At 40.6% G+C, this 26,065-nt stretch overlaps 1 protein-coding gene across 2 annotated transcripts in view; it reads right to left on the reverse strand.

Annotated features, from left to right (window-relative positions):
* Positions 1-26,065, reverse strand: part of LOC122791057 (trichohyalin-like) — a 410,728-nt gene that overhangs the window by 187,876 nt on the left and 196,787 nt on the right. For both annotated transcript variants that reach the window (XM_044058832.1, XM_044058831.1), the window contains one exon: positions 10,586-10,831. In XM_044058832.1, the coding sequence (XP_043914767.1) occupies positions 10,586-10,831 (246 nt within the window). The remainder of the gene's footprint in view (positions 1-10,585; positions 10,832-26,065) is intronic.

A 26,065-nucleotide genomic window follows, 5' to 3' on the forward strand; every position in this document is an offset into this window, starting at 1 on the left:
GGATATCCTTGAAATGTTGCTATTGAAATACCAAGATTCAAAATATGTTAATTGTATAAGATTACCTTGACAATTCAATGTATTCCTAACATTGTATAACTATGTGTGAAGTTGAATTTCTTCCTGTATATTTATTGTAAATATGTCAAATTAATAAAAAAATATCTTAAAAATATTAGAAGTAAAATATAACATTTTTGTGGAAATGGAAAAGAATAAGAGGAAACACTACTAAACTTGGGGAGTGGAAGGAGCACCAAAAATAAGATTTTTTTTAATGGAAAATAAATATTAAAGAATTAGAGTATTAGAGTAAAAATGACATAATATAAGTGTAGCTAAATTTTATATTGCAAATCTGTGGGAGTCATCAGAAATTATGTTATAAAAGCTATTAGAAAAAGGAAGCTAAGATTTAAAGATGTTGAAGTTTGTCAGATTTTTATGGAGGATGACTACTACTAGGTCATCAGAAAAGGGAAAAATGGTCTAAAGACTATGAATAATGATTATTTATATTTTTTAAAGAGACTGAAACAGCAGAACATGTTTTTAATGTGTACAGTTAAACTAGTGTGGGAAATTGTATATAAAGAAATGTTTAATAAATCAAAAGAAGGTGGAAAAATAACATGAATATGATTTTCTGTGGATATTATGGGAATAATAATGAAAGTAATAGCTAAATGAATGTTTTTGGTAATACAGAAAATATGGAATGAAGTTTAGAGAAGTGTTGTTTCATAAAGAATAAGCAATTGCTGATGTGTTGAAAATAATAAAGTTTTGGCTATGGCAAAAGGTTGGGGAAATAGTAGGTACGTTTTTAACAGACAAAATGTTGACAATTTTTTCAAATGTTTGAAGGCGGGTTTGAATTGGTAGAAAACATGGAAATGTAAAATGTAGACTATATAAAAATGTAGATATGTTTGAAATGTAAATAATGTATATACATAATACAATTAAGGGAAACTAAGTGTATGTAAATTAAAAGTCCTTGCTCTTTTTGATAAGTGTCATGTGATCTTTTCCATCCACCTGAGCTATCACCAACTGTGGTAGATGGGGCCTTGGTTTAATGTCTTAGTGAATGGATGAATTATTTAGTAATATACTCAAGTACATGACCAAAAATTACTTTCTCAATCATTTCTGGGATGGTGCTTGGCTTGGTAATGGGCCTGTAGGCTTGGGGGGTGGGCTTCAGGATAGATCACCTTAGGGAATAGGTTAATGAAGGCATACATAATGTGTGCAGGTACTATATTCATAGTTAGTGATAGATTAAATACACACAATATAGTGGTCAGACTATGACTCGGGTTACCATTCTCAAAAAGTGGAGTAGAAGAGGGTGTGTCTTGATTTGCCCCTGAATAAAGCTCTTCTGGTACCTTAAGCATCTCTTTTGGTCATAAGTGTATAAGATAAAGGGTAGAGGATTAACTGGTAGATCATTTTGGGGGAATATACTAGATTATGGGAGGGAAGAATTAAAATGGTCTACACCAATAAAGTAGTTAATAAAGTTATTAGCAGCAAGCCTTTGACGCATGATATTTGACCAGATTTGGAATCACTGGTGACTTCCTATATAGCTTCCCAGCAAACTTTAAGGTGCCACATTATTATTATTACAGTTTATTTGTTCCTAACATAATTTGCCTTAGCAGCCTTTTGGTAATCATGTGTTCCCTATATAGGACAAGGAAAGTGATGTAAAACATAAAGTCTTGTGTATATTTCCATTTCAACCGAATTTTTCCATCATTGTTCAGTTTGGCCTTGATAACTTTCTTTCAACGTTCTGCTTTAAAAGCCCATGTTTGCATGGGTTTGCGTGCCATGCAGCTCCACTAAGCTAGAGTAAACTATTACCAGTGCCAGAAAGTCTGCTCTTCAATTTTTCCCTTAGATCTTGCTAGTTCTCTTCTCTCTTGCATTTAACTAGCTTATTTGCCTAGCACTTCATCTGGTTTATTCTAGCAATTATTGTAGCACACGTAAGTGCTAACAGCACTAAATGTCCTATAGGGAAACAGCTCCAGTACTTATTAGTAATGGCCATCCCTCCTGGCATGTCTAAAGGTCAGTTCCCTGTGCTTTCTCCTATTAACCTGGTGAACTTGGGCATTCTGAGGCAGTGTAGCAACTGCCTCATGTACACAGACAGCCCTCTCCTCTTACCCCCCAACGCACAGACTTCTGAGAGATGCACTTATATATCCAAACTGGAAGACATGCACTCTCCAGCCAAGACTGGAATAGCTGGTCAAGAGGAGAAGGTCAACACCTGCACCACACCACATGGAACACATAGCCCTCCAGAACACCCACCATCACAGCTCTCACATAAAAACACAAACCACACACCCACCTTCGTGGAGGCTCTCAATAGAAATCTACCCAAACAGCAGAGAACTCCAAATCAGAAATGCGCTCGACCACCACAACACAGCAGAAATCCCAAGACACATATCTCACCTACACATTGTGCCCCTCAACCTAAGCCCCTAAGACAAAACAGCTTGCCTAATACACTAATCATAGGTGACTCGATAGTGAGGCACACTGATGTCCCACTCACTAGGTTGAATAAGGAGAAGGTAACAGTCAGCTGTCTGTCATGTGCCAGGATCTGACACATAACACACTCACTCAGGTCACTCCATAACAAGTACAAGTATGACTCTGGCATTGTGCATGTGGGTGTGAATGACCTGAGACATACCTCCTTGGACTACATGAAAAGAGACATGGAGGAGCTCTTGGATTATGTGGCCCAGGCAGGTATGACCCTAGCCCTGAGCAGCATCCTACTGTCACCCAGAATTATACCGCAGTACAAGCCAAAAATGATTGACTTCAACAATTGGCTAAGTTTCTGGTATCATTCTAAGGGGGTCCAGTATCTGCTTGGGATGGCATGATTGACAGACCTAGATGCTTTGCCAGGGATGGCCTGCATCTATTGTCCCTAGGTTTCCATACACTAGCTAAGGCTCTTGCCACCCCTACATTGCCTTTTTTAGGCGGTGTTCCAAAGACCAAATTACCACTGTAACAGCTATAAATAAATGCAATCTGAGGGTTATGCTGCTCAATGCTAGAAGTCCAAATCTCAAGATGCACTCACTCAAAGCACTCCTCAAAATGGAGAACATCAACATTTGTGCTGTAACGGAGACCTGGTTTAAAGAAGCAGAAAGCATCCCTGCACTACCAGATATAACTCATTACACACCTTTTGGCTCCAGAAAATAGACCAAAGCTCCAAAGGTGCTGGCGTCCCCATATTCATAAGGGATATGCACACCTCCAGACTACTAGCCCAGCATAATGTATCTGAGATACTTCAGGTACAACTAACAGTGGGTAAGATGGTGATTCAGGTCATAGCCTGCTATAGGGTCCCCAAACATGTCCCAAGACTCTCATTCCATGTTCCTAAGCACCTTGGAAATTATTAGGGTCCAACCCAACACTCTAATACTGGGTGACTTCAACTACCCCTCCATCAACTGGAAAATCTCCTCATGCACCAATACACTTGCCCAACGCTTCCTGGAAATCATTAATTTCAATGCGCTGGACCAGCTCATTCTTACCCCCACTAGAGAAAGCAACATCCTTGACCTACTTATTACTAACATGGGTAACCATTGCTCAACACCAATAGTCAATTCCTCCCTGGTTAGATCCGACCACAAACTAATTATCGTGGAAATCCACATCTTACCCCCACCACCAGCAAATGTAACCACCATGAAAAACTTCTCCAAAGCTGACTTTGGGCTCCTACAAACAGAGGTGGCTAACTTCATGGCACCCATGCAAATTAAAAATAGGTGCATGACTACTGAATCATACACCAATGCAATGTACGAACACATACATAAATGCAGGGAACTAGCCATACCCAACAGAACCAAGATGCTCTCCTCCAAATAAAGGAAGCCAATCTGGTGGTCTCCTGCCATTAATAAACTCTACAACAGAAGTAAGAAACTGTTGCAGAAAAAGGTGAAGTCCCAAGACTGGAAAAAACTCCCTTATTAGCCTCAACAAAAAGTTGTGATCCCTCATCAAAACCTCTAAAGCTAGCTATGAAGGCAGAATTGCGGCAGACACTAAAAACAACCACAAAGCCTTCTACAGTTATATCAAGAATCTCCATGGCAATACCCAGATTTGCTCTGAGTTATTGCACAATGGTACCTCCTATACTGAGCCAACAGATATTGCCAACATACTGGCCAACAGATTCATTGCCAACTTTCCCCCTCTCACACCCCTAAAGGACCAATAATAATACTGGAAGAATGCCAGGCACCAGCATTACCGCAGCACAGGTTAAAGCTGCATTGTCCAAGGCCAAGAATACAGCTTCCATGGGACCCGACAATATCCCTGGCTGTGTTCTACATGAACTGCAAAGTGAACTGGCACCACACCTGTGTGCCCTGTTCAATCACAGCCTCACCTCAGGCTTTGTCCCTACAGAATGGTGCACTGCTACAGTCATCCCTCTCCATAAAAGGGGATCGACTACAGACCCTGGGAATTATCGCCCCATTAGCCTGATGAGTCTGACATGTAAGGCTATGGAGGTCATCATCATGGACCTAATTAACAAGGATATAGGTAATCTCCAAACTCTAGATCCCACGCAGTTTGGTTTTGTGAAGGGTAGATCATGCCTGCTCAACCTGGTTGACTTCTTTGAGTCAGTCACCAGAGGTGTGGATGAAGGTAAGGTAGTTCATACAGCTTACCTTGATCTGGCCAAGGCCTTTGATACCATTCCCCACTCAGGAATTATTGATAGACTCACGAAACTAGGCATCAACTCCTATATCACTAGGTGGGTTCCAAATTGGCTCACAGACAGAATCCACAGTGTGAAAGTAGCAGACTCCAAGTCCGACTGCCGACCAGTCATGAGTGGAGTCCCACAGGGATTAGTCCTGTGTCCTCTCGTATTTGCCATCTACTTCTCAGAAGTCCAGGCCAACATGGAGAAACTCTGGCTGACCAAGTTCACCAATGATTGCAAGCTGGTAGCCATTATTAACTCCCCAAGTGATGCAGACATCCTACAGAAAGGCCTCACTGAGACCAACGACTGGTGTTGAAACCATGGCCTTAAGCTTAATGCCAAAAAATGCGTCGTCATTTCCTTTGGGAAAAACTCATTTCCCACTAATTACCACATTGATGGTAGCCCACTGAACACTGAAGGCATTATAAGGGATCTGAGGACACAGGTTGACAGCAACATCTCCTTTGACCACCACAATGCCAGTGTGGTCAGAAAGTCCTTCTATGTGGCACATCTCATTACCAAGGATTTTGCATCCAGGAAGAAAGAGGTCATCATCTCTCTCTACTCTTCCCTCATTAGACCAGTCATCGAGTATAATGCCCCATTTGGCATGTACCTCACCAAACACCTGCAACAGCTGGAAAGGCCACAAAAGTACCTCACGAAGAGGATCCTATGCCTTAAATACATGCCCTACATGGACAGACTCAAAAAACTCCAGCTTTTCTCTGTCTCCTATTGTCTATTAAGAGGCGATCTCTGCTTGACTTACAAAGCCATGTTTGACCCAGCCCTGTTAACAATGTTACACCTAAAGAAATCCCAATCCCTCTGCACCACACGCTCCAGGGACCTCAACCTCATTACCACAATCAACAGAACATGCTGGAGCAACAGGTTTATAACCCAGAGACTGCCCTTGCTCTGGATTAGACTTCCCATACATGTGAAGCAGAGCACCTCGCTGGCCCTTTTCAAGAGAAATCTTGATGAGTGGATGGGAAATAGAAAGTTCACCCCGGGGATCAACCCAGCGGCTCTACTTGATAGAGGCACCAGGAACTAATGGCAACATGATTCCAGGGCACTTCTATGGGCTAAGCTTGTAAAGGCTCCAGGGCCGTTGGCCTAGTGCACATCCATGAACCTATAACTGGTAAGCTTCATGGGTTCAAATACACCCTAAATCTTCTATGACACCAGAGAAATATTTTGTCTTGTACTTGGGTAAATTAACTAAGGATTAGTCTAAAATCATTGTTAGAATAATTCGGTCTGTCTATATTATCCCAATCCAGGGCATTCAATTCTAAATTAAAAGCAGATTCCAGTGGGGCTGTTATTGATCTACTCCCAAAGACAAAAGGCATAGCTCTAATGATACTGAATGAATCAAAGGTGAAAATTCGGCACTGGTCACTTACTGAATTGGGTTTAACTTTGGCCGACAGACATGTGAAAGAGGTGTTGATACAGACAGTGCCAAACAGGGAATGTGGATGGTTCTGGCTAGCTCAGTAATTTGAACTAGTTATTATCTCCATCCAACTGAGGTCAATGGGATCTTATATTTCTTATCAATGGTATGCAAGTCTTCATCCTACCTTTATAATAAATGCTTTGTTTAAACCATTTTCCAATTTTCTATACATAATAAATTTTGCCATACTCAAATTCAGTGTTTGTTTTATAATAGTACCTTATCATCTGTCAAATCAATTTCTTTTTTTAATATCTTAAGATGAATTTGTGATTCTCATGCATTCATTGGTCATCTGTGTCGTGCCTTATAATCATACCACTTTCTTCTGCTTCTTTGAGTGTTTTTCTATTCCTGTCTTTTTACAGCCATTACTCAGAAATCTACTAATGTGGAGAAACCAGAATATCAAAGTTGCAATCGTTCAGAGACTTGTTTAACCTTATAAAAAAGGAGAGTTATGGCATGTATATGATCCTTGTGATGTTACCAGCTTTCTTTTTTAATTAATTTGTTAACCAGGTAAACTTACTTGACACAAGCCTCTTTCCAAGGGTGACCCAGAAGCACCACCAGAATCATGCAGTAGGCAAGTGTAGGCTCGAGGAAGTCATACTCTGGACTATAGCATGAAGCTTTTTGTTAGCACATAGCCTTAATCTTTGGTGCTGAACTACGTTTTGTGCAATCAGACATCAGTATCACTGCTTTAAGATCAGCACCGTGTGTGAATAACTGTTCAGAGGTAGTCAGACGAATGGCCAGCAATGTGAGAAATAATACAGTGGACTACAATCTCAAAGGGAAAGCTTCTGAAGGCAGGCCATTTTGAAATGTTTGCCTTGCACTGTGTAAATCAGTGCTTGCATTTTGTCATATAATGACTTGGAAAACAAATTGTTTTTCAAAGTCATGCTAATCACAAAACTTCTGCATGTAATAGAGCATTATGAAAACAAACTGAATATGGTGACAAATAGGAATGAGCAGGAAACCACAAGGAAAAAACATCCAGAAAAGCAATTTAAGAAAATAGAGATAAGGGAAGGCAGAAAGTCAAATACAAAATCAGCTAAGAAGACAGAAGTGTATACAAGCTGCTTGTTTTCAGAGCTGAGAAAGGAAACACAGTCTCCAGAGAGCTTCTTTAGTGAAAAGACGAAGTATAGATGAAGTCTTACCTTGAGTCTCTATACCAATGACTTAATCACACAGTGTATTTGGGCAGCCATCGAAAAAGGGGCACCTGTGCCCTGTGAGTTTACTTGGTAAGCAAATGAATAAAATAAAGAAATGTGGCCAGTGAGGTCAGCCTGAACTTACTTAATACGTATTTCATCATGCTAAACATTCAAGATAGACCTAACCTATCTATCTGAAAGTGACAGAAAACTGTAGAGGATAAGCTGTTTTGGATGTGATAATGGTTTCCTTGGCTTTGGTGGGGTATAGTTATCATGGGAAATGTCCTAGACATTTGAAGGGGAAACAGTTTTAATCAACATGCCTTCAAATGTTCATAAAATAGGCTATTCCCGTTAAAATAGTTTGTTTTGGATGGGAATGCAGATTCAGTAAAATACTAAAAAAGTGGAGACATAAATGTATGCAGATTGGAAAATGGAGAAATCACACAGGAATAAGATGTTTACTTACTTTATTTATGACTATATTTACTAACACCCTGGTTGAAACAACATCAGAAGCAATACCTCATGCAGATGGTTAATTTACAGCTTCCTGAGTATCAGATGGACTTTGTTACATGTCAGCAAGTAAAACTGCTTGAGCAATGAAATGCACCAAGTCTCAGTTAGTTTCATACAGCTCAGAAAAGCAGAAAGGAGGTGATGGTAGGGATGACCAGCTTGGGAAAGCTGAAAAAAATGCCAGGATGCAGGGAGAGGACAATCATACACTTAGGGGATGACTCTGACAGTACGTAAGACAGGCTGCTTCCAGGCCACAGCAGTATTTATATAACCCAGTGTGCTGGAGTATACCCACAATGTATTTAGGTATGCATGCTTTATTTTCTGGGATAGTATCCCTGGTATTATCATGATATAGCCTGAACCCCAATCAAAGACATAATGTAACTACTACAATGTTGTCTTTGTTAGGAGCAGAATTGTTGCAAAATGGAACACATCACATGAATGTAACTTTGTATCAAAAACTGAATATCCCTAGTTAAGCACCTTCTGTGTGGAGTCTGCATGTCCTCCCCACGGTCAAGTGACATTAAAGACATGCAGGTAGGCGCGTGCATGAATGGGTGTGCCTTCTTTGAAGGTTGGTCGTTGGGCTGGCTACTCTGCACCATAAAAATCAACTGCCAATCATTTAGCGGACTGGAGTTCCACTGTGGCGACCCCTAACCGGGAAAAGCTGAAAGGCTTTTAAGAAGGGCTAACTGCTGTAAACAAATACATGACTATGACAATACAGAAATGGAATGCCGTTTGCAGCATTTTTTTTAGCTTTGCTTATTATCGCATCAAATGAGATGCAGACAAAGGTATATGGCAAAGTCAAGGCCTGCAGGCATGTAGACATATTACTCATGCCAGATGCCAAGCAGTGTCCTACCACAGCTTTAATGATCTTCCTTTGGTAAACAGAATAAAGCATTGAGCTATGATGTAACTTTAGTTCATTACTGGTTTGTCAGTCAGGCTTGCCAAATGACCCTGCTGCAGCTCTGCTCAGGTAGCCTCAAATGAAGTTGTGCCACCTGCTGTCTCTTATTGATTAAAGCCTTCATTCACTTGTGCATGACATCTATAGAAGTCCTAGAATCTTGAACTTGGAAACTAGTTATTCCAGCAGTTGGAGCACAGGATTAAGACTAGGAATTGTGAATGGACGACTTCCTGTATTCTAGATGGGTTTGATTCTCTCAGTCTGCAATTGATTATTTATGACTGTGTTTGCAACAGCCCTGCACAACATGGGGCATCTTTACACATGCCTAGATTTCCCCATCACCTACTACAGTGGGTAGGGTTGTGGCTACTAGAATACCTAAGCAGGTAAGCATTTGTTACATAATCTATGTTCTCTTGGCCATCTCTGTTCAGACAGTGGCCATTTGCTCTTGGGAAGTACAGTCCATTTTAAGTAGAGTTGTGGGGAAGCACAGGAAAGCTCATGCACAAATGTTAAGATATAGTGTGTTTACAAGGAAATAACTAGTACATATTAGCAGTTAGGCTTTGCATGTATGTTTGGTGAGAAAGAAAAACATGCTAATACATTTTCTAATGCATGTCAAGATGTATTGTAAATACTAAAGGAACTGGTGGCAGCAAGAACATTAAGTGTAACAGTTTCAACACCAGACCTGCAGAAGTAGATTTGTGGAGAAAAATAATGAAATGAATTTCATTTTTTCAGTAGTATGCCTTTTTTATGGTAGAATTGCCATTTCATATTCAGTGGTTACCATGCTGAAGCCTATGACAATCAGCCTATTTCAGCATCCAACACTGAATAGCAACACTTGTGCCATGCACAAAGACAGGCTAGTAGATTAGCAGCAACACTGCACCCTGACAAAAAAGGCATGTGTGTCATAGATAAATTGGAAAGCAAACATGACTAAAACACAAACAGCAGAACAACATTGTGTAAGAAGTCAGTGATCATGCAAAATGTGTGTAGAAAAGAAAGATATATAATTGTTGATCAGAAAAGTTGAAGAATTCCATTGGAGCAGATGTTATGAGATGGAAGGATGGAACAAACATATAGTCAAGTTTGGATAACAGATATTTTCTAATAAGTTAAAGCTCTGACGTACAGTATGCTGGTTTTGTGAGAGGACAGTGAGTGACAGCAATATAACCAAAAGTAATAAATAACTCCAGGATGAGCGGTGTGGGAAGGTGCAAATCTGAGAATTTCAGAGACAGAAAAAAGTCATAGTGTCTGGACACTATTTAATATGGGCGCAGGACAGAGCAAAAATGGAGGAAACTGATACCAGTTAAAGGCTGAAGCAGTGGATGTGAGAATAAGAATCTTACAGGTTAATGTCATTTATATACATTGAAAACGGAAAACAAATTGGGAGCTGTTTGTGCTTGCTCAGCAGTATATATCCTTTATTCCCCTGTAGAATCACAAGCTATAGCTTTTCACAAAAAAACTACAACAAAAAATTATGAAGCTGAAACAACTAAAAGTAATTTGTAGGCATGTATTTCTCTTTTATAGACCACAGAAATGGGCATGACTTATCCTGCATCTTATTTTAGTTATGATGTTCTCACCATGTCAGGTTTCTCTTCAGTGTCGTCATATTCGTCAAGTGACACAAGAATAATACAGTGACAGTGAAAGTTGGCGCATAATTCATTTGAAACTGGAATTGTAACGACCTCACGGTTAGGAAATGTAATGACTTCAGAGACAGCTTTCAACATAATGTTCAGGTCTCTACTCCCTTCATGTCCAAGTAAGGTCAGAACTGCAGGTACGTCCCCATCATAACTAACATGCACAACAAGAACATCTGCCTAGAGAAATAAAAAGAAGGCACTCATGTTAAAATTATGCTATTTTACTGATGCTGGTAACTATAAATAAAATATTTACATCTATCATAAATGCAGTACATTTGGCATCTCATATTATATGTTGAATGCACTAAGTACTTATTCAGAAGCTTTTACTTGGAACATATAAATCTATTAGCAGTAGGGTCTATATAAAAAATCTGCATGGAAAAATACAGTAATACACAGATGAAAAGTACACAAACATGAGGAAGTATGGGCAGAAATAGTTCAAAGGGTAACTGAGAGTGTCTGACAAGTTCACTCAGTTCAGTTCTTGGCTCAAAACTCTGCAGCACAATTTGGTGGTTAATGAAACATGATTTATTTGACTCAGTCATTGCATCTTTTGCAACACTTAAGATAAATAGTTCCCTTTTTTATTTAATAGCATTAAATATACCATATTTTGGAACACATAACAAACAAAACATAAGGAAGAAAAGGTTTTGGATTTTTTTTTGAATAATCAATAGTTACCCTACAGAAAAAACAGCAATCACCAGCACATTTAAAATACTTTGTTAGCTACCATTACAAGAGAACAATAAAGATGTAAAACATATTTAAAAACTTTTAAAAAATGTACTTCAAAGTTTGAAAATGCATCTTAAAGGGACAGTTCCAGAAATTTTTTTTTTTTGCTTTGATTCTGGTCTTTGTTTACAATTTCAGTCTGGCTTTCTCAGCATGTCCCATCTTTGGCTGCATGGGTTGGGAGACGGGTGCTTACGAAACGTTTAAATGATCTTAGTCAAATTCCATCTTAACTTGCAGTTGTACTCACAACAACTCTCACTGATTAATTCATTAGTTTCACCTGTGCTCTTAATCCTCAGAGAAAAGTAGCCTTTCAGGAATTTTATGACCTCACTTGCTGCTACCTTGCAGGAAAGCATATGAACAATGCAAAGCTAAAATGTTAGTTAACAGAGTTTTCTGTTCATTTCATATTTTACTTTGTGCAGATTTCTGAATACTAGCTAACTGCTGAGATGTTATGCATGATTGCTACTTGCTCTGTAGGACACATCAGAAAGTGGGAGTTTCAAACAGTAGTAGAAGCAGTCTTCTTTTTTTTTTCATGTTTCATTTTTTTCTCTGTATACTAGCCAGGTGTAATGGTTTTCTCACCTGTTGTAAAAAAAACATGTGACATTAGTAATAGTTTCATTTTAAACAATGAACTCCAAAACTTATGGTCACAACAGGGGCTGTACAGTACAGCAACCTGTAACAGTTTTACATACTAATTCTCAGACTGGTTTTCTACAGAGTAAGGGAAATACGTCAACAGACTGCTAAGATTTAGTATGAATTCACTAAAACGTACTCTCCTAACTAGACTGCCTGCAGGCATGCTAAGCAGAATAAATAAAGGAAATAAAGAACAACACAATTAAGATAAGCTATCTGTCTTGTCTAACCCACCCCCCCCAAACACATACAAAATTGTAATAACCTTACTGCTTCCCAATGACTGGGGACTCAAAGCTTTGAAAGGAACTGATATTGATAATGCTGTTTATCAGAGGCAATGAAACAGGGTGCACAATGTAACTTGAAACCAGGAGTAGGGTTGATGAAGATGTGGTAAGTGGGTGTTAACAACTATAAGGTAGCATGACAAGCTTCTTTAGGTCAGCGTTTTAGACTATGGGATTGTCCCTTTAAGAAAACAGTGCCAAAGTTTCCTTGAAGATACTACAAGTGACATAAAACCACACTAGCCTTATACTGCGTGTGCATTTGCACTACTACATAAGAAACGCATAAATACACAGCACCCGAAAAAGTCATGACAGATTCACCACACCTCAGAAATAGAACAGTGACACTGATATCCATAAACATGTCAGGTTATACATCAGAGCCACTTTGAAACGTAGAGATTTTTTGTTTAAACAATTCCTTAGTATGCTTGCAGCTGGCCATCCCCGTCAGTAGGCATTGTATGGTTTACTCACTATGCCTTAATGTAATTGCAAAGGCCTCAATCTCAAAAGTAAAGCACCATGACCTTGGATAAACAGTACATTAAGTAAATGTGGACATCCGCATCTTCTATGATTTTTAACATAAACCATAAAGATAGGTTTTCAAGTGCTTGATGGAGACTGTTCTTAAACCATCTGAATTACAGAGCTACATAAGTATATTTTTTGCACGTTACTGTTCAGTGTTTCTTATTAGTACTGCACTGGTTTTATTTATTTGCTTATCAGTACTGCACTTTTTTTATTTATTTGTGTAACACTACTGCACTAGTTTACTGCACTGTTTTTATTTAATTGTTTGACTGAATTATTTACTTTTCTCTGTCTCCATTTATATATTTACTGACTTCTGGTTGAATTTTTGGTTTCCCCCTACCCAACTGCTGTTGTGTTCTTATAGTTTGTGGCTTTTGCTGTTGCCCACCTCTACTGTAAATTTGATAAGGGACACTCCTCCCAGTCCCATCTCATTAGCTCATTCTACCTAATACAGAGATCATTTGGGAAGGTCAGACCCCTTAGTTCCTTGCTTTTTCTGCTACTTGCTGTGGCTTGTTCTCTAAACTGTTCAATTACATCTTTTCTGTTGCATTTGTTACTCTTGTTTATAGCCTGTTTATAGCCTGTTTAAATTGTAAGTGTTATTCTAAGCCTCTTAGTTTTGGTTTAATAACTTGGCCTTTAGGCGTACCCCTTAGCTCTCCCTGGCCTTTCTCTTAGATTCTGACATATGGATGGACAGTTTCCTACAGTTTCTCCTGCCAGGCAGGTTGATATGGGACAGTGTAGCAACTGTCTTATGTACACAGACAATCACCTACTACTACCACCTAGGAAAACAATTTGCAAGAGATGCAATTAGATTAGGAACCTAGTGTCTATGCTCTCTCCCTCACAAGCCAGTATATCTGACACTGAGAAGGTTGTCAACACAATCACTACACCTCAAACACCACCCATACAACACACACCCACATATGTAGAGGTCCTTAACAAAAACATACCCAAACAAAGGAGACCTCCGAGGCAAAAACACACACGATCTCCACAGCCCTCCACACCACATACCATGCATAGTTCACACACCTATGTCTCACAACCACTATAAACCCAACACATAAGTCATAGGAGACTCCATTGTGAGACACACAAATGTTTCTCTCACCAGGCTGGATAAGGAGAAAGTCATGGTTAGTTGTCTGTCAGGGGCCAGAACCCACCATACCACACACGCACTCAAGTCTCTCAACAACAGGTACTGTTATGACTCTGTCATAGTACATGTCGGTGTGAATATCTTGAGACATAATTCCCTGCACTATATGAAGAGATACATGATTCAACTCGCTGAATGTGTGTCCCAGGTGGGTATGTCCCTAGCCTTAAGCAGCATTCTACCGTCACCCAGAATGATGCCTCAATACAAACAGAAAATGATTGACTTTAACAAATGGCTTAATTTCTGGTGTCATTCCAGGGGGGTCCAGTACCTGACACCCTGGGAAGATACGATCGACAGACCACGAAGCTTTGCCAGAGATGGCCTGCATCTGTCTCACGTGGGCTTCAAGCTTCTGGCAAAAGCACTTGCCTCCCTCATACTTCTTTTTTAGAAAAAGTGATGAGGTTAAAGCTACCAACATAAAAATTTCAACAAAACACAAATTAGAGGTCATGCTGCTAAACGACAGGAGTCTAAACATGAAACTGCACTCATTGGAAGCATTCTTAATCCTGAAAAATGCTGACATCTATGCAATCACAGAAACCTGGTTCAAAGCTGTGGACAGCACCCCAGCCATACCTGGTTTCTCATCCTATCATAGATTCAAACCCCAAACTGTGGGTAGTAAAGCCAAAGGAGGTGGAGTTTCAATATATATTAAAGACATACACACCTCCAGGCTGGTCAAACAGTATGATGCACAGGAGACACTCCAGGTGCAGTTAACCATTGACAAGACCGCTATACATATTATAGCTAACTACTGGTCCCCAAATCCGACTCAAGATGCCCAATCTCCCTATCTGGGCCTCTTCAAATCTATCAAGATTCAACCCTTTATCCTGATCCTGGGTGACTTTAACTACCTAAACATAGACTGGAAGAACTACTCATGCCAGAACACAAATGTCCAGAAATTCCTCCATTTTGTCAATGCAAGTACATTGGAACAGCTAGTCAATACCCTCACAAAAGGTGAAAATATCTTGGAGTTTGTATTAACCAACATGAGTAACCATTGCTGAATTCCTGCAATATCATCCTCCCTTATAAGATCTGACCATAAAGTAGTCACGTTCAAAGTCACCATCTCCACTTACCCCCCTCTAGCAAGGGTCAAACAAAAAAACTTCTCCAACGCTGATTACAGCCTCCTGAGGGATGGTATAAACAGCTTCTCAGCCCCCTTCCCCATCTCTAGCAACTGGCGCCAGTATTCAAAACTATACCAAATTACTGTACGAACATTTATATAGAAACGTGGAATCAGAAATACCTGGCAGGACTAAATCATCCTTTACAGGGAAGAGTAAACCTGTCTGGTGGGCATCTGCAATAAATAACCTCTATAACAAAGGAAAAAACTTGCTGTCCAGGACCAAGAAGGAGCACATGCCCAATTGGAAGCAATCTTTCCTTAGTCTGAAAAAGCAAATAAGAGCACTAGTGAAATCCTCCAAAGCAAATTTTGAGTCCAAATTGACCACATCTACTGTTCCGGACACCACATATACAAATGCTGTATAGTGAACTTGCTGGCTGACAGATTCAGTGAAAATTTCACCCCTCTGTCCCCCCATCAGTAAATCAGGACATTCCCAGTACCTGCCCCCTTCCCCCTTATATCTAGGGGATCAGGTCATCACTGCTCTCTCAAAGGCAAAAAATACAGCCTCAGTGGGACCTGATAACATCCCAGGCTACATCCTACATGAACTCAGGCAGGAACTTGCAGCATTAGGCACCCTATTCAACCAAAGCCTAAGTACCAGCTTTGTCCCATCTGAGTGGAGGACAGCCACTGTCATCCCTTTACACAAAGGTAGTGTGTCTACCAATCCAGGAAATTATAGACCCATCAGTCTAACTAGCCTGATCTGCAAGGCTATGGAACGGATTATCATGTACCTCATTAACAAGGACATTGGCAACCTCCAAACACTTGATCCCACACAGTTTGGCTTCATCAAGAGGAGGTCATGTCTGTTAAATTTGGTTGACTTTTTTGAGACAGTCACCAAAGCCATGGACGAGGGAAATATGGGCACATCGCCTACCTTGACCTCACCAAAGCCTTCAACACTACTCCCCACTCGAGCATAATACAATAAACTCTCTCAACTAGGCATCAATCTGTATGTTACCAGATGGGTAGCTAACTGGCTCACTGATAGAAATCACCTAATTAAAATAGGGAAAGCCACCTCAAGCAGTAGACCCATATCAAGTGGCGTACCCCAGGGTTCGGTCTTGGGGCCTCTGTTATTTGGGATATACTTTTCAGAGGTGCACTCCAAATCCAGTTGACTATGGCTGACCAAGTCTGCAGATGACTGCAAGCTGGGCACTGTCATCAATTTCCCCAGTGGCATGGACATCCTCCAAGAGGGTCTCATCCAAACAAATGACTGGTGCCAGAAACATGGGGAGGGTGACATCCCTGCAAATTATCACATTATTAACAGCATCCTAAGTATGCAACCAGTCGTGAGGGATTTGGACACCCAGACTGATAGCAACCTGTCTTTTGACCACCATGTTGCTACCATTGTACAGAAAGCTTTCTACATTGCCCACCTCATAAGTTAGGGTATCTTATCCAGGGATAAGGAGGGCATAATATCCCTGTATTCTTCCCTTATAAGGCCCATTATTGAGTACAATGCCCCATTCGGCATGTACCTCGCAAAGCACATGCAGCAGCTGGAGAAACCACAGAGGTTCCTCACTAGGAGAATCCAGGACCTCAAAAATGTACCATACACAGCTAGGCTAAAGCCCTATCCCTCTACTCATTTTCAAACAGACTCCTCAGAGATGACCTTTGTCTATCAAACAAGGCGATCTCGGACCCCACCTTAATGGGACTGCTGCATATCCACAAGTCAAGCTCCACTCGACTAACCCACACGCATGGCCTCAACCTGGTCTGTGACAGCAATAGGACTTGTTGACGGGGCAGATTTGTGTCCCAGAGACTCCCCATCTGTGGAATATACTCCCTCTCCACGTCAAGCAGAGTACCTCTTTACCCCTTTTTAAGCACAACTTGGATAACTGGATGGGAAATAGTAAAAACATACCTGGGATTCCACCCATGTCCCTGCTAGAGAGGGGCATCAGGTGCTGATTTGTCTACACATGGGCTAAACTCTTGGCTCGGCTTATAAGGGCCACAGGGCCAATAACCTAGTAACTTCCTATCATCCTATGATTAATGAACTGGCTATTTACAAGTCCTATGAATTTTGTAAAATGGTGGTACTGTGAAAATTAACAACTATTTCTAATTTCATTGCATCTACTCCTTAAATGATATTTACAAATAGGTCTATATTAGATGATTGAACTTTCAAAAGTTCAGCTGTCATACGGTCGACACCATATGATCGAACTTTTGAAACTTTGAACGTTTTAATGGAGATCTCCGTACAGTGCAGAATGGGAAGATTTCACTTTTCTGCACAGTAGTGCGATCTTGCAGTAGGTATATTTACAGAGCAGGGGGTGCATGGGGGGCTTGCCCCCTTCTTAAAATGTTCATGTAGGCTATTTGTGTAGTTTATTTCTTTTATTAGATGCTCAAACTTTCAAAAGTTCAATCATATGGTGTCGACCATATGACAGTCGAACTTTTGAAAGTTCGATGATCTAACTAATACAGACCCTTTACAAACAGTGCATAGGTCGAAATGATAGGTACACTTTTTAACACTGATAATGCAGATGATACAGTATAACTACATAATACCATTTACACAGGCATGTGCTCTGGCAGTGTTCACACATATGCCACAAAATTCTATACATTCCTCCATCTGGATAGCCCCTTTACAAAAGGATGGTGTTCACCAAGATTTCCTCCTGAGCTGCAAACCAATGACAAAAAATAAAGAATTCCTAAATTAAAAGTCCAGTGCAAGTCAATGTAAATTACATGTTAAATTAAAGGTGAGCAAACTATTAGTAGCACTTTCAGTACATCTCAGGAGCCTTTACTCTGTGCTCTTCTTCCAACCTGCTACTGTACCAGGTACATTCATTAGCTCATACCTCATCAGCAGGACTACTGTACCAGGTATATTTATTAGCTTATACCTCATTAGAAGGACTACTGTACCAGGTATATTCATTAGCTCATACCTCATTAGCAGGACTACTGTACCAGGTACATTCATTAGCTCATACCTCATCAGCAGAACTACTGAACCAGGTATATTCATTAGCTCATACCTCATTCACAGGACTACTGTACCAGATATATTCATTAGCTCATACCTCATCAGCAGGACTACTGTACCAGGTATATTCATTAGCTCATACCTCATTCACAGGACTACTGTACCAGGTCCATTCATCAGCTCATACCTCATCAGCAGGACTACTGAACCAGGTATATTCATTAGCTCATACCTCATTCACAGGACTACTGTACCAGGTACATTGATTAGCTCATACCTCATTAGCAGGACTGCAGTACCAGGTACATTCATTAGGTTGTACCTCATCAGCAGGACTGCTGTACCAGGTACATTCATTACCTCGTAATTAAACAGGACTACTGTACCAGGTATATTCATTAGCTCATACCTCATTAGCAGGACTACTGTACCAGGTACATTCATTAGCTCATACCTCATCAGTAGGACTGCTGTACCAGGTACATTCATTAGCTCATACCTCATCAGTAGGACTAGTGGACCAGGTACATTCATTAGCTCATACCTCATTAGCAGGACTACTGTACCAGGTACATTCAATAGCTCATAGCTCACTGACAGGACTACTGTACCAGGTACATTCATTAGCTCTTACCTTATCAGCAGGACTACTGTACCAGGTACATTTATTAGCTCATACCTCATCAATACGACTACTGCACAAGGTACATTCATTAGCTCATACCTCATTAGCAGGACTACTGTACTAGGTACATTCATTAGCTCATACCTCATTAGCAGGACTACTGTACCAGGTACATTCATTAGCTCATACCTCATTAGCAGGACTACTGTACCAGGTACATTCATTAGCTCATACCTCATTGGCAGGTCTACTGTACCAGGTACATTCATTAGCTCTTACCTTATCAGCATGACTACTGTACCAGGTACATTCATTAGCTTATACCTCATTAGCAGGACTGCTGTACCAGGTACATTCATTAGCTCATACCTCATTAGCAGGACTACTGTACCAGGTACATTCATTAGCTCATACCTCATTGGCAGGACTACTGTACCAGGTACATTCATTAGCTCTTACCTTATCAGCAGGACTACTGTACCAGGTACATTCATTAGCTCATACCTCATTAGCAGGACTAGTGTACTAGGTACATTCATTAGCTCATACCTCATTAGCAGGACTACTGTACCAGGTACATTCATTAGCTCATACCTCATTAGCAGGACTGCTGTACCAGGTACATACATTAGCTCATACCACATTAGCAAGACTACTGTACCAAGTACATTCATTAGCTCATATCACATTAGCAGGACTATTGCACCAGGTACGTTCATTAGCTCATACCTCATCAGTAGGACTACTGCACCAGGTACATTCATTGGCTCCTACCTCATTAGCAGGATGACTGTGCCAGGTACATTCATTAGCTCATACCTCATCAGCAGGACTACTGTACCAGGTACATTCATCAGCCTATACTTCATTAGCAGGACTACTGTACCAGGTACATTCGTCAGCTTATACCTCATTAGCAGGACTGCTGTACCAGGTACATTTCTTAGCTCATACCTCATTAGCAGGACTGCTGTACCAGGTACATTTCTTAGCTCCTACCTCATTAGCAGGACGACTGTGCCAGGTATATTCATTAGCTCATACCTCATCAGTAGGACTACTGTACCAGGTACATTCATTAGCTCATACCTCATTAGCAGCACTACTGTACCAGGTACATTCATTAGCTCATACCTCATTAGCAAGACTACTGTACCTGGTACATTCATTAGCTCATACCTCATCAGTAGGACTAGTGCACCAGGTACATTCATTACCTCATACCTCATCAGTAGGACTACTGTACCAAGTACATTCGTGAGCTCATACCTTATTAACACAACTACTGTACCAGGTACATTCATTATCAGAAATACTGTACCAGGTACATTCATTAGCTCATACCTCACTAGCAGGACTACTGTACCAGGTATATTCATTAGATCATACCTCATTAGCAGGACCACTGTACCAGGTACATTCATTAGCTCATACCTCATTAGCAGGACTAGTGTACCAGGTACATTTGTTAGCTCATACCTCATTAGCAGGACTACTGCACCAGGTATATTCATTAGCTCATACCTCATTAGCAGGACTACTGTACCAGGTACATTCATTAGCTCATACCTCATCAGTAGGACTGCTGTACCAGGTACATTCATTAGCTCATACCTCATCAGTAGGACTAGTGGACCAAGTACATTCATTAGCTCTTACCTCATTAGCAGGACTACTGTACCAGGTACATTCATTAGCTCATACCTAATTGGCAGGACTACTGTACCAGGTACATTCATTAGCTCTTACCTTATCAGCAGGACTACTGTACCAGGTACATTCATTAGCTTATACCTCATTAGCAGGACTGCTGTACCAGGTACATTCATTAGCTCATACCTTATTAGCAGGACTACTGTACCAGGTACATTCATTAGCTCATACCTCATTGGTAGGACTACTGTACCAGGTACATTCATTAGCTCTTACCTTATCAGCAGGACTACTGTACCAGGTACATTCATTAGCTCATACCTCATCAACAGGACTACTGCACAAGGTATATTCATTAGCTCATACCTCATTAGCAGGACTAGTGTACTAGGTACATTCATTAGCTCATACCTCATTAGCAGGACTACTGTACCAGGTACATTCATTAGCTCATACCTCATTAGCAGGACTACTGTACCAGGTACATTCATTAGCTCATACCTCATTGGCAGGTCTACTGTACCAGGTACATTCATTAGGTTGTACCTCATCATTAGGACTACTGCACCAGGTACATTGATTAGCTCATACCTCATTAGCAGGACTGCTGTACCAGGTACATTCATTAGCTCATACCTCATTAGCAGGACTACTGTACCAAACAGCGAATGTGCCGTACATCAAAACTGTACTTGTGGGATTGCGGTGTAGTGAGGATCAGTAAATTTGCTATTTCTTCACTGTAGTGCAATCTCGGAGTTGATATAGAAAATTAGCAGGGGGTGTGGGGGGCGCCGCCACCCACATGAACAGTTTTGATGAACTGCACATTCAATCTTTTGGCTGTTTCAGTTTGTACGTTTTTGATAATATGATATAGACCCCATTAGCTCATACCTCATCCACAGGACTACTATACCAGGCACATTCATTATCTCATACCTCATCACCAGGACTGCTGTACCAGGTACATTCATTAGCTCATACCTCATTAGCAGGACTACTGTACCAGGTACATTCATTAGCTCATACCTCATCAGCAGGACTACTGTACTAGGTACATTTATTAGCTCATACCTCATTAGCACGACTACTGTACCTGGTACATTCATTAGCTCATACCTCATCAGCAGGACTACTGTACCAGGTACATTCATTAGCTCATACCTCATTAGCAGGACTACTGTACCAGGTACATTCATTAGCTCATACCTCATCAGCAGGACTACTGTACCAGGTACATTCATTAGCTCATACCTCATCAGCAGGACTACTGTACCAGGTACATTCATTAGCTCATATCTCATTAGCAGGACTACTGTACCAGGTACATTCATTAGCTCATACCTCATTAGCAGGACTAGTGTACCAGGTACATTCATTAGCTCATATCTCATTAGCAGGACTACTGTACCAGGTACATTCATTAGCTCCAGACCTCCCAACCGTCCCGAATTACTCGTTTTTTACTGAGTTCTGAGTTTTTAAAATTTTTGTGCTGTCAGAGCTGATGTCATCACGTGGGTGATGACGTCAGCTCCATCAGCACTACCAGCCAGTCGGAACTGAGCTCAAGGAGCTCACATCATCATGTCCGGCTGGCTGCGAGCAGTAGCTGCTGAAAGAAGCAGGCGGGGAAGTGTTTTAACTAACTGTTGGTGTCACTGAGCCGAGAGAAGCAGGCGGGAAGTGTTTTGATTTGAACTAACTGTGCTGCCAAGGGAAGAATTGCTGGCTTTGCTTTAGCCTAGCCAAAATGACTTTGGTGCTGCTGCCAAGTGGAGAGAAGGGCTTTGCTTTGACACTGCTGCCATAGTGACTTAATGGATCTTCTGCTGTATGGTAAATCCGCTGCTGTTTTGGAAATAACGTTGGATTAGATAAGGAAAGGAACAAAGTGTGTGTGTGTGTGTGTGTGTGTGTGTGTGTGTGTGTGTGTGTGTGTGTGTGTGCGTGTGTGTGCGCGTGTGTGTGTGTGTGTGTGTGCGTGTGTGTATGTGTGTGTGTGTGTGTGTGTGTGTGTGCGCGTGTGTGCGTGTGTGTGTGTGTGTGTATACACATGATAGGAGATGTCCTTCACATACAGCCATTAATGCATATTTTATGACTTTGCTAAATCGTAATGATGGCCTATGCATTATCAGCACTTAAAGCAGATATTCAGCCAAAACAGGATTACATATTTTACTCTCTTAATCTTTAATGGATTTTGGTAACTGATATTTCACACTCCTAACATATCATGTGAGACTGCATAAAATTGAGGTTAATATTATATTTGACTGTAGTAAGCAGTTCAGTTACCAAGGCAGAACATTTTCTTATACTAACAGGCAGGTTGGTCTATATGCATAGGGAGCAGTGTCTAAGATCTACCACCATTTTTTAGTGGTTGTTGGCCATATTAAGAATGCAGATACATAGTGATACTAATCTTATCTCTCTAGCAGTTTGATACAAGTCAATCAAATATGATAGGCCATGCCATGGTCAATTACCTGTACATGCTTAAATTCTAGAGTTAAATGGTTGTACATTACATGATGGCTAAAGTTAGCAAAGAATATTGATGTTAGAACACACTGAATGTATTGATTGGTGCAGTGATCTTTACAGATGGATAACCTCAAATGCTGATAACACTGTTTAGTTTATAGCTAGCTTCACTTAACACAAACATGTATAGGAGAATTAACTGTAATCTTTGATAAAATGTCAGTGAAGCAGCCACACCTTTGGCACAGACGGATAAAGTACTGACTGCAGCCCAGCTGGAGGGTTAACCAGCAGCTAACATAACACTCTTATTGTATGTCGTGCACGCCATTGTAAATTTCTGAAAACAGGCGTAGGTAGATCAACAAAAACAGCAGGAGGTTCTGAATAGCACTGATTTTTTGTGTTGATCTGTAGTATCAGTGACTAACAAGACAATATCCGACTGCTTCTTCCTATTTCTTTTTTTCAATCTGTTGAGGATCAGGAAGTGGACTAAGGCTAACAATATATTTGTTTGTAAAACTGTAGCGCTATGCTGTTAATTCCTTAGTGCCTGCTTCAAATGACTGGTACTACAAGGTCAATAATGTAAAACTGCAAGTCGCACACAATGTGTGTGTGTGTGTATGTGTGTCTGTGTTTGTGAAAATGCCCCCGATTATGTAATAGATCTGGTGGCTACAGGTATTTAAGCTCAAACCCTGTACCTTTGGTACAGGTTAAAAAGAGACTAAAATCCCTAGCCACCACCATTTCTTAGCTTTGCTCCAATTTTTTTTTTGTGCTAAGAGTTAAGAGCTTTGGTGACAACAGAATTTGTATTCCCCCATTATTGGCTTTGTTGTTTGTCCAGGATTTTTGTGCTAAGATGTTGAGAGCTATGGTGAGAAGTGAGAACTGAATTCACTAAATGATAGCTATTAAGTTACAGTTTAAACTGCTGATTTAGCATAGTGGTATGTTGCACTGACTGTAGTGTGTAGTGTTCTGGATTCAAGACTTGCCAGTAACATGTACGGTGGTAACATAGCATTTTATTCTAGCAACTTTCCAAAATTATACAAGCGATGTTTAAAATGTGTCCCTGGTTTTTGACCTTTTGCCCCCCCCCCCCCCAAAAAAAATCCTGAAATTAAAAATAAGTGCGAGAAGCTGTGCAAGATGCCTATGGCTTACACTACAATCATTCTGTTTATAGTTTGGGTGTGGAAGTAGACTTATGATGGAAATGTTCTGAATTGGGCAGTTTTGTCATTATTCGTTCATGCATTTTGTTTCATTGCCTTCCGTACAGCCTACTGGAAAAATGTTCAAACAATAAATTTAAAATGCGCTCTAACAAGTGTTGTATTATACAAGGAATATAACTTAATAAAGTCAGGAAGGTGTATCAAAGAAAAGAACACATAAATGTTTCTTGTTTTGTGTGCAAGTGGCCAATGATTAGAAAATAGCCCAAAGGTAATCTCTATTCACCACTGGCCAGATGCATTTTCTTTGGATGTGGTGTGGGTTTCAATGATATTTCAGTGAATGTGTTTCAAGAGCAGAGAAGTTTTAATGCCAAGTCTATTTTCATTGAGACAGTATTGCTTTGTTTAGCAGATGTAAAAATAAAATCTCAAATAATCATTGTAGAAGTAAAGCAGTATGCACACATTAGTGTTTATGGTAAATAGGGCGAAATCGCCAGGTAATGGGACATTGGAATGGCTGCAGGGGGTCAGTGGTGCCATATTTTGGTTGTCTGTTCTTCAGTCTGCATTTGAAAGTTGATATCCCACAATTCCATTGTAGTGGGTGGGGTTATGTAATTATGTATGCAAATTGCATGTTAATGAGCATACAGATTTGTACCTATTTTTCATGGGCCTTGTCCAGATTTTTGATGTTTCCAAGATGAGAGGTATGATTAGCTCATACCTCATTAGCAGGACTGCTGTACCAGGTACATTCATTAGCTCATACCTCATTAGCAGGACTGCTGTACCAGGTACATTCATTAGCTCATACCTCATCAGCAGGACTGCTGTACCAGGTCCATTCATTAGCTCATACCTCATCAGCAGGACTGCTGTACCAGGTCCATTCATTAGCTCATACCTCATTAGCAGGACTGCTGTACCAGGTACATTCATTAGCTCATACCTCATTAGCAGGACTGCTGTACCAGGTCCATTCATTAGCTCATACCTCATCAGCAGGGCTGCTGTACCAGGTCCATTCATTAGCTCATACCTCATCAGCAGGGCTGCTGTACCAGGTCCATTCATTAGCTCATACCTCATCAGCAGGACTGTTGTACCAGGTACATTCATTAGCTCATACCTCATCAGCAGGACTGCTGTACCAGGTACACTCATTAGCTCATACCTCATCAGCTGGATAACTGCACAAGGTACATTCATTAGCTCATACCTCATTAGCAGGACTAGTGCACCAGGTACATTCATTAGCTCATACCTCATCAGCAGGGCTGCTGTACCAGGTCCATTCATTAGCTCATACCTCATCAGCAGGACTGTTGTACCAGGTACATTCATTAGCTCATACCTCATCAGCAGGACTACTGTACCAGGTACACTCATTAGCTCATACCTCATCAGCTGGATAACTGCACAAGGTACATTCATTAGCTCATACCTCATTAGCAGGACTAGTGCACCAGGTACATTCATTAGCTCATACCTCATCAGCAGGACTACTGTACCAGGTACATTCATCAGCCTATACCTCATTAGCAGGACTACTGTACCAGGTACATTCGTCAGCTTATACCTCATTAGCAGGACTGCTGTACCAGGTACATTTCTTAGCTCATACCTCATTAGCAGGACTGCTGTACCAGGTACATTTCTTAGCTCCTACCTCATTAGCAGGACGACTGTGCCAGGTATATTCATTAGCTCATACCTCATCAGTAGGACTACTGTACCAGGTACATTCATTAGCTCATACCTCATTAGCAGCACTACTGTACCAGGTACATTCATTAGCTCATACCTCATTAGCAAG

The sequence above is a fragment of the Protopterus annectens genome, chromosome 16.part0, assembly GCF_019279795.1.
Source record: "Protopterus annectens isolate FY-2018-M chromosome 16.part0, PAN1.0, whole genome shotgun sequence".
NCBI lineage: Eukaryota > Metazoa > Chordata > Ceratodontiformes > Protopteridae > Protopterus > Protopterus annectens.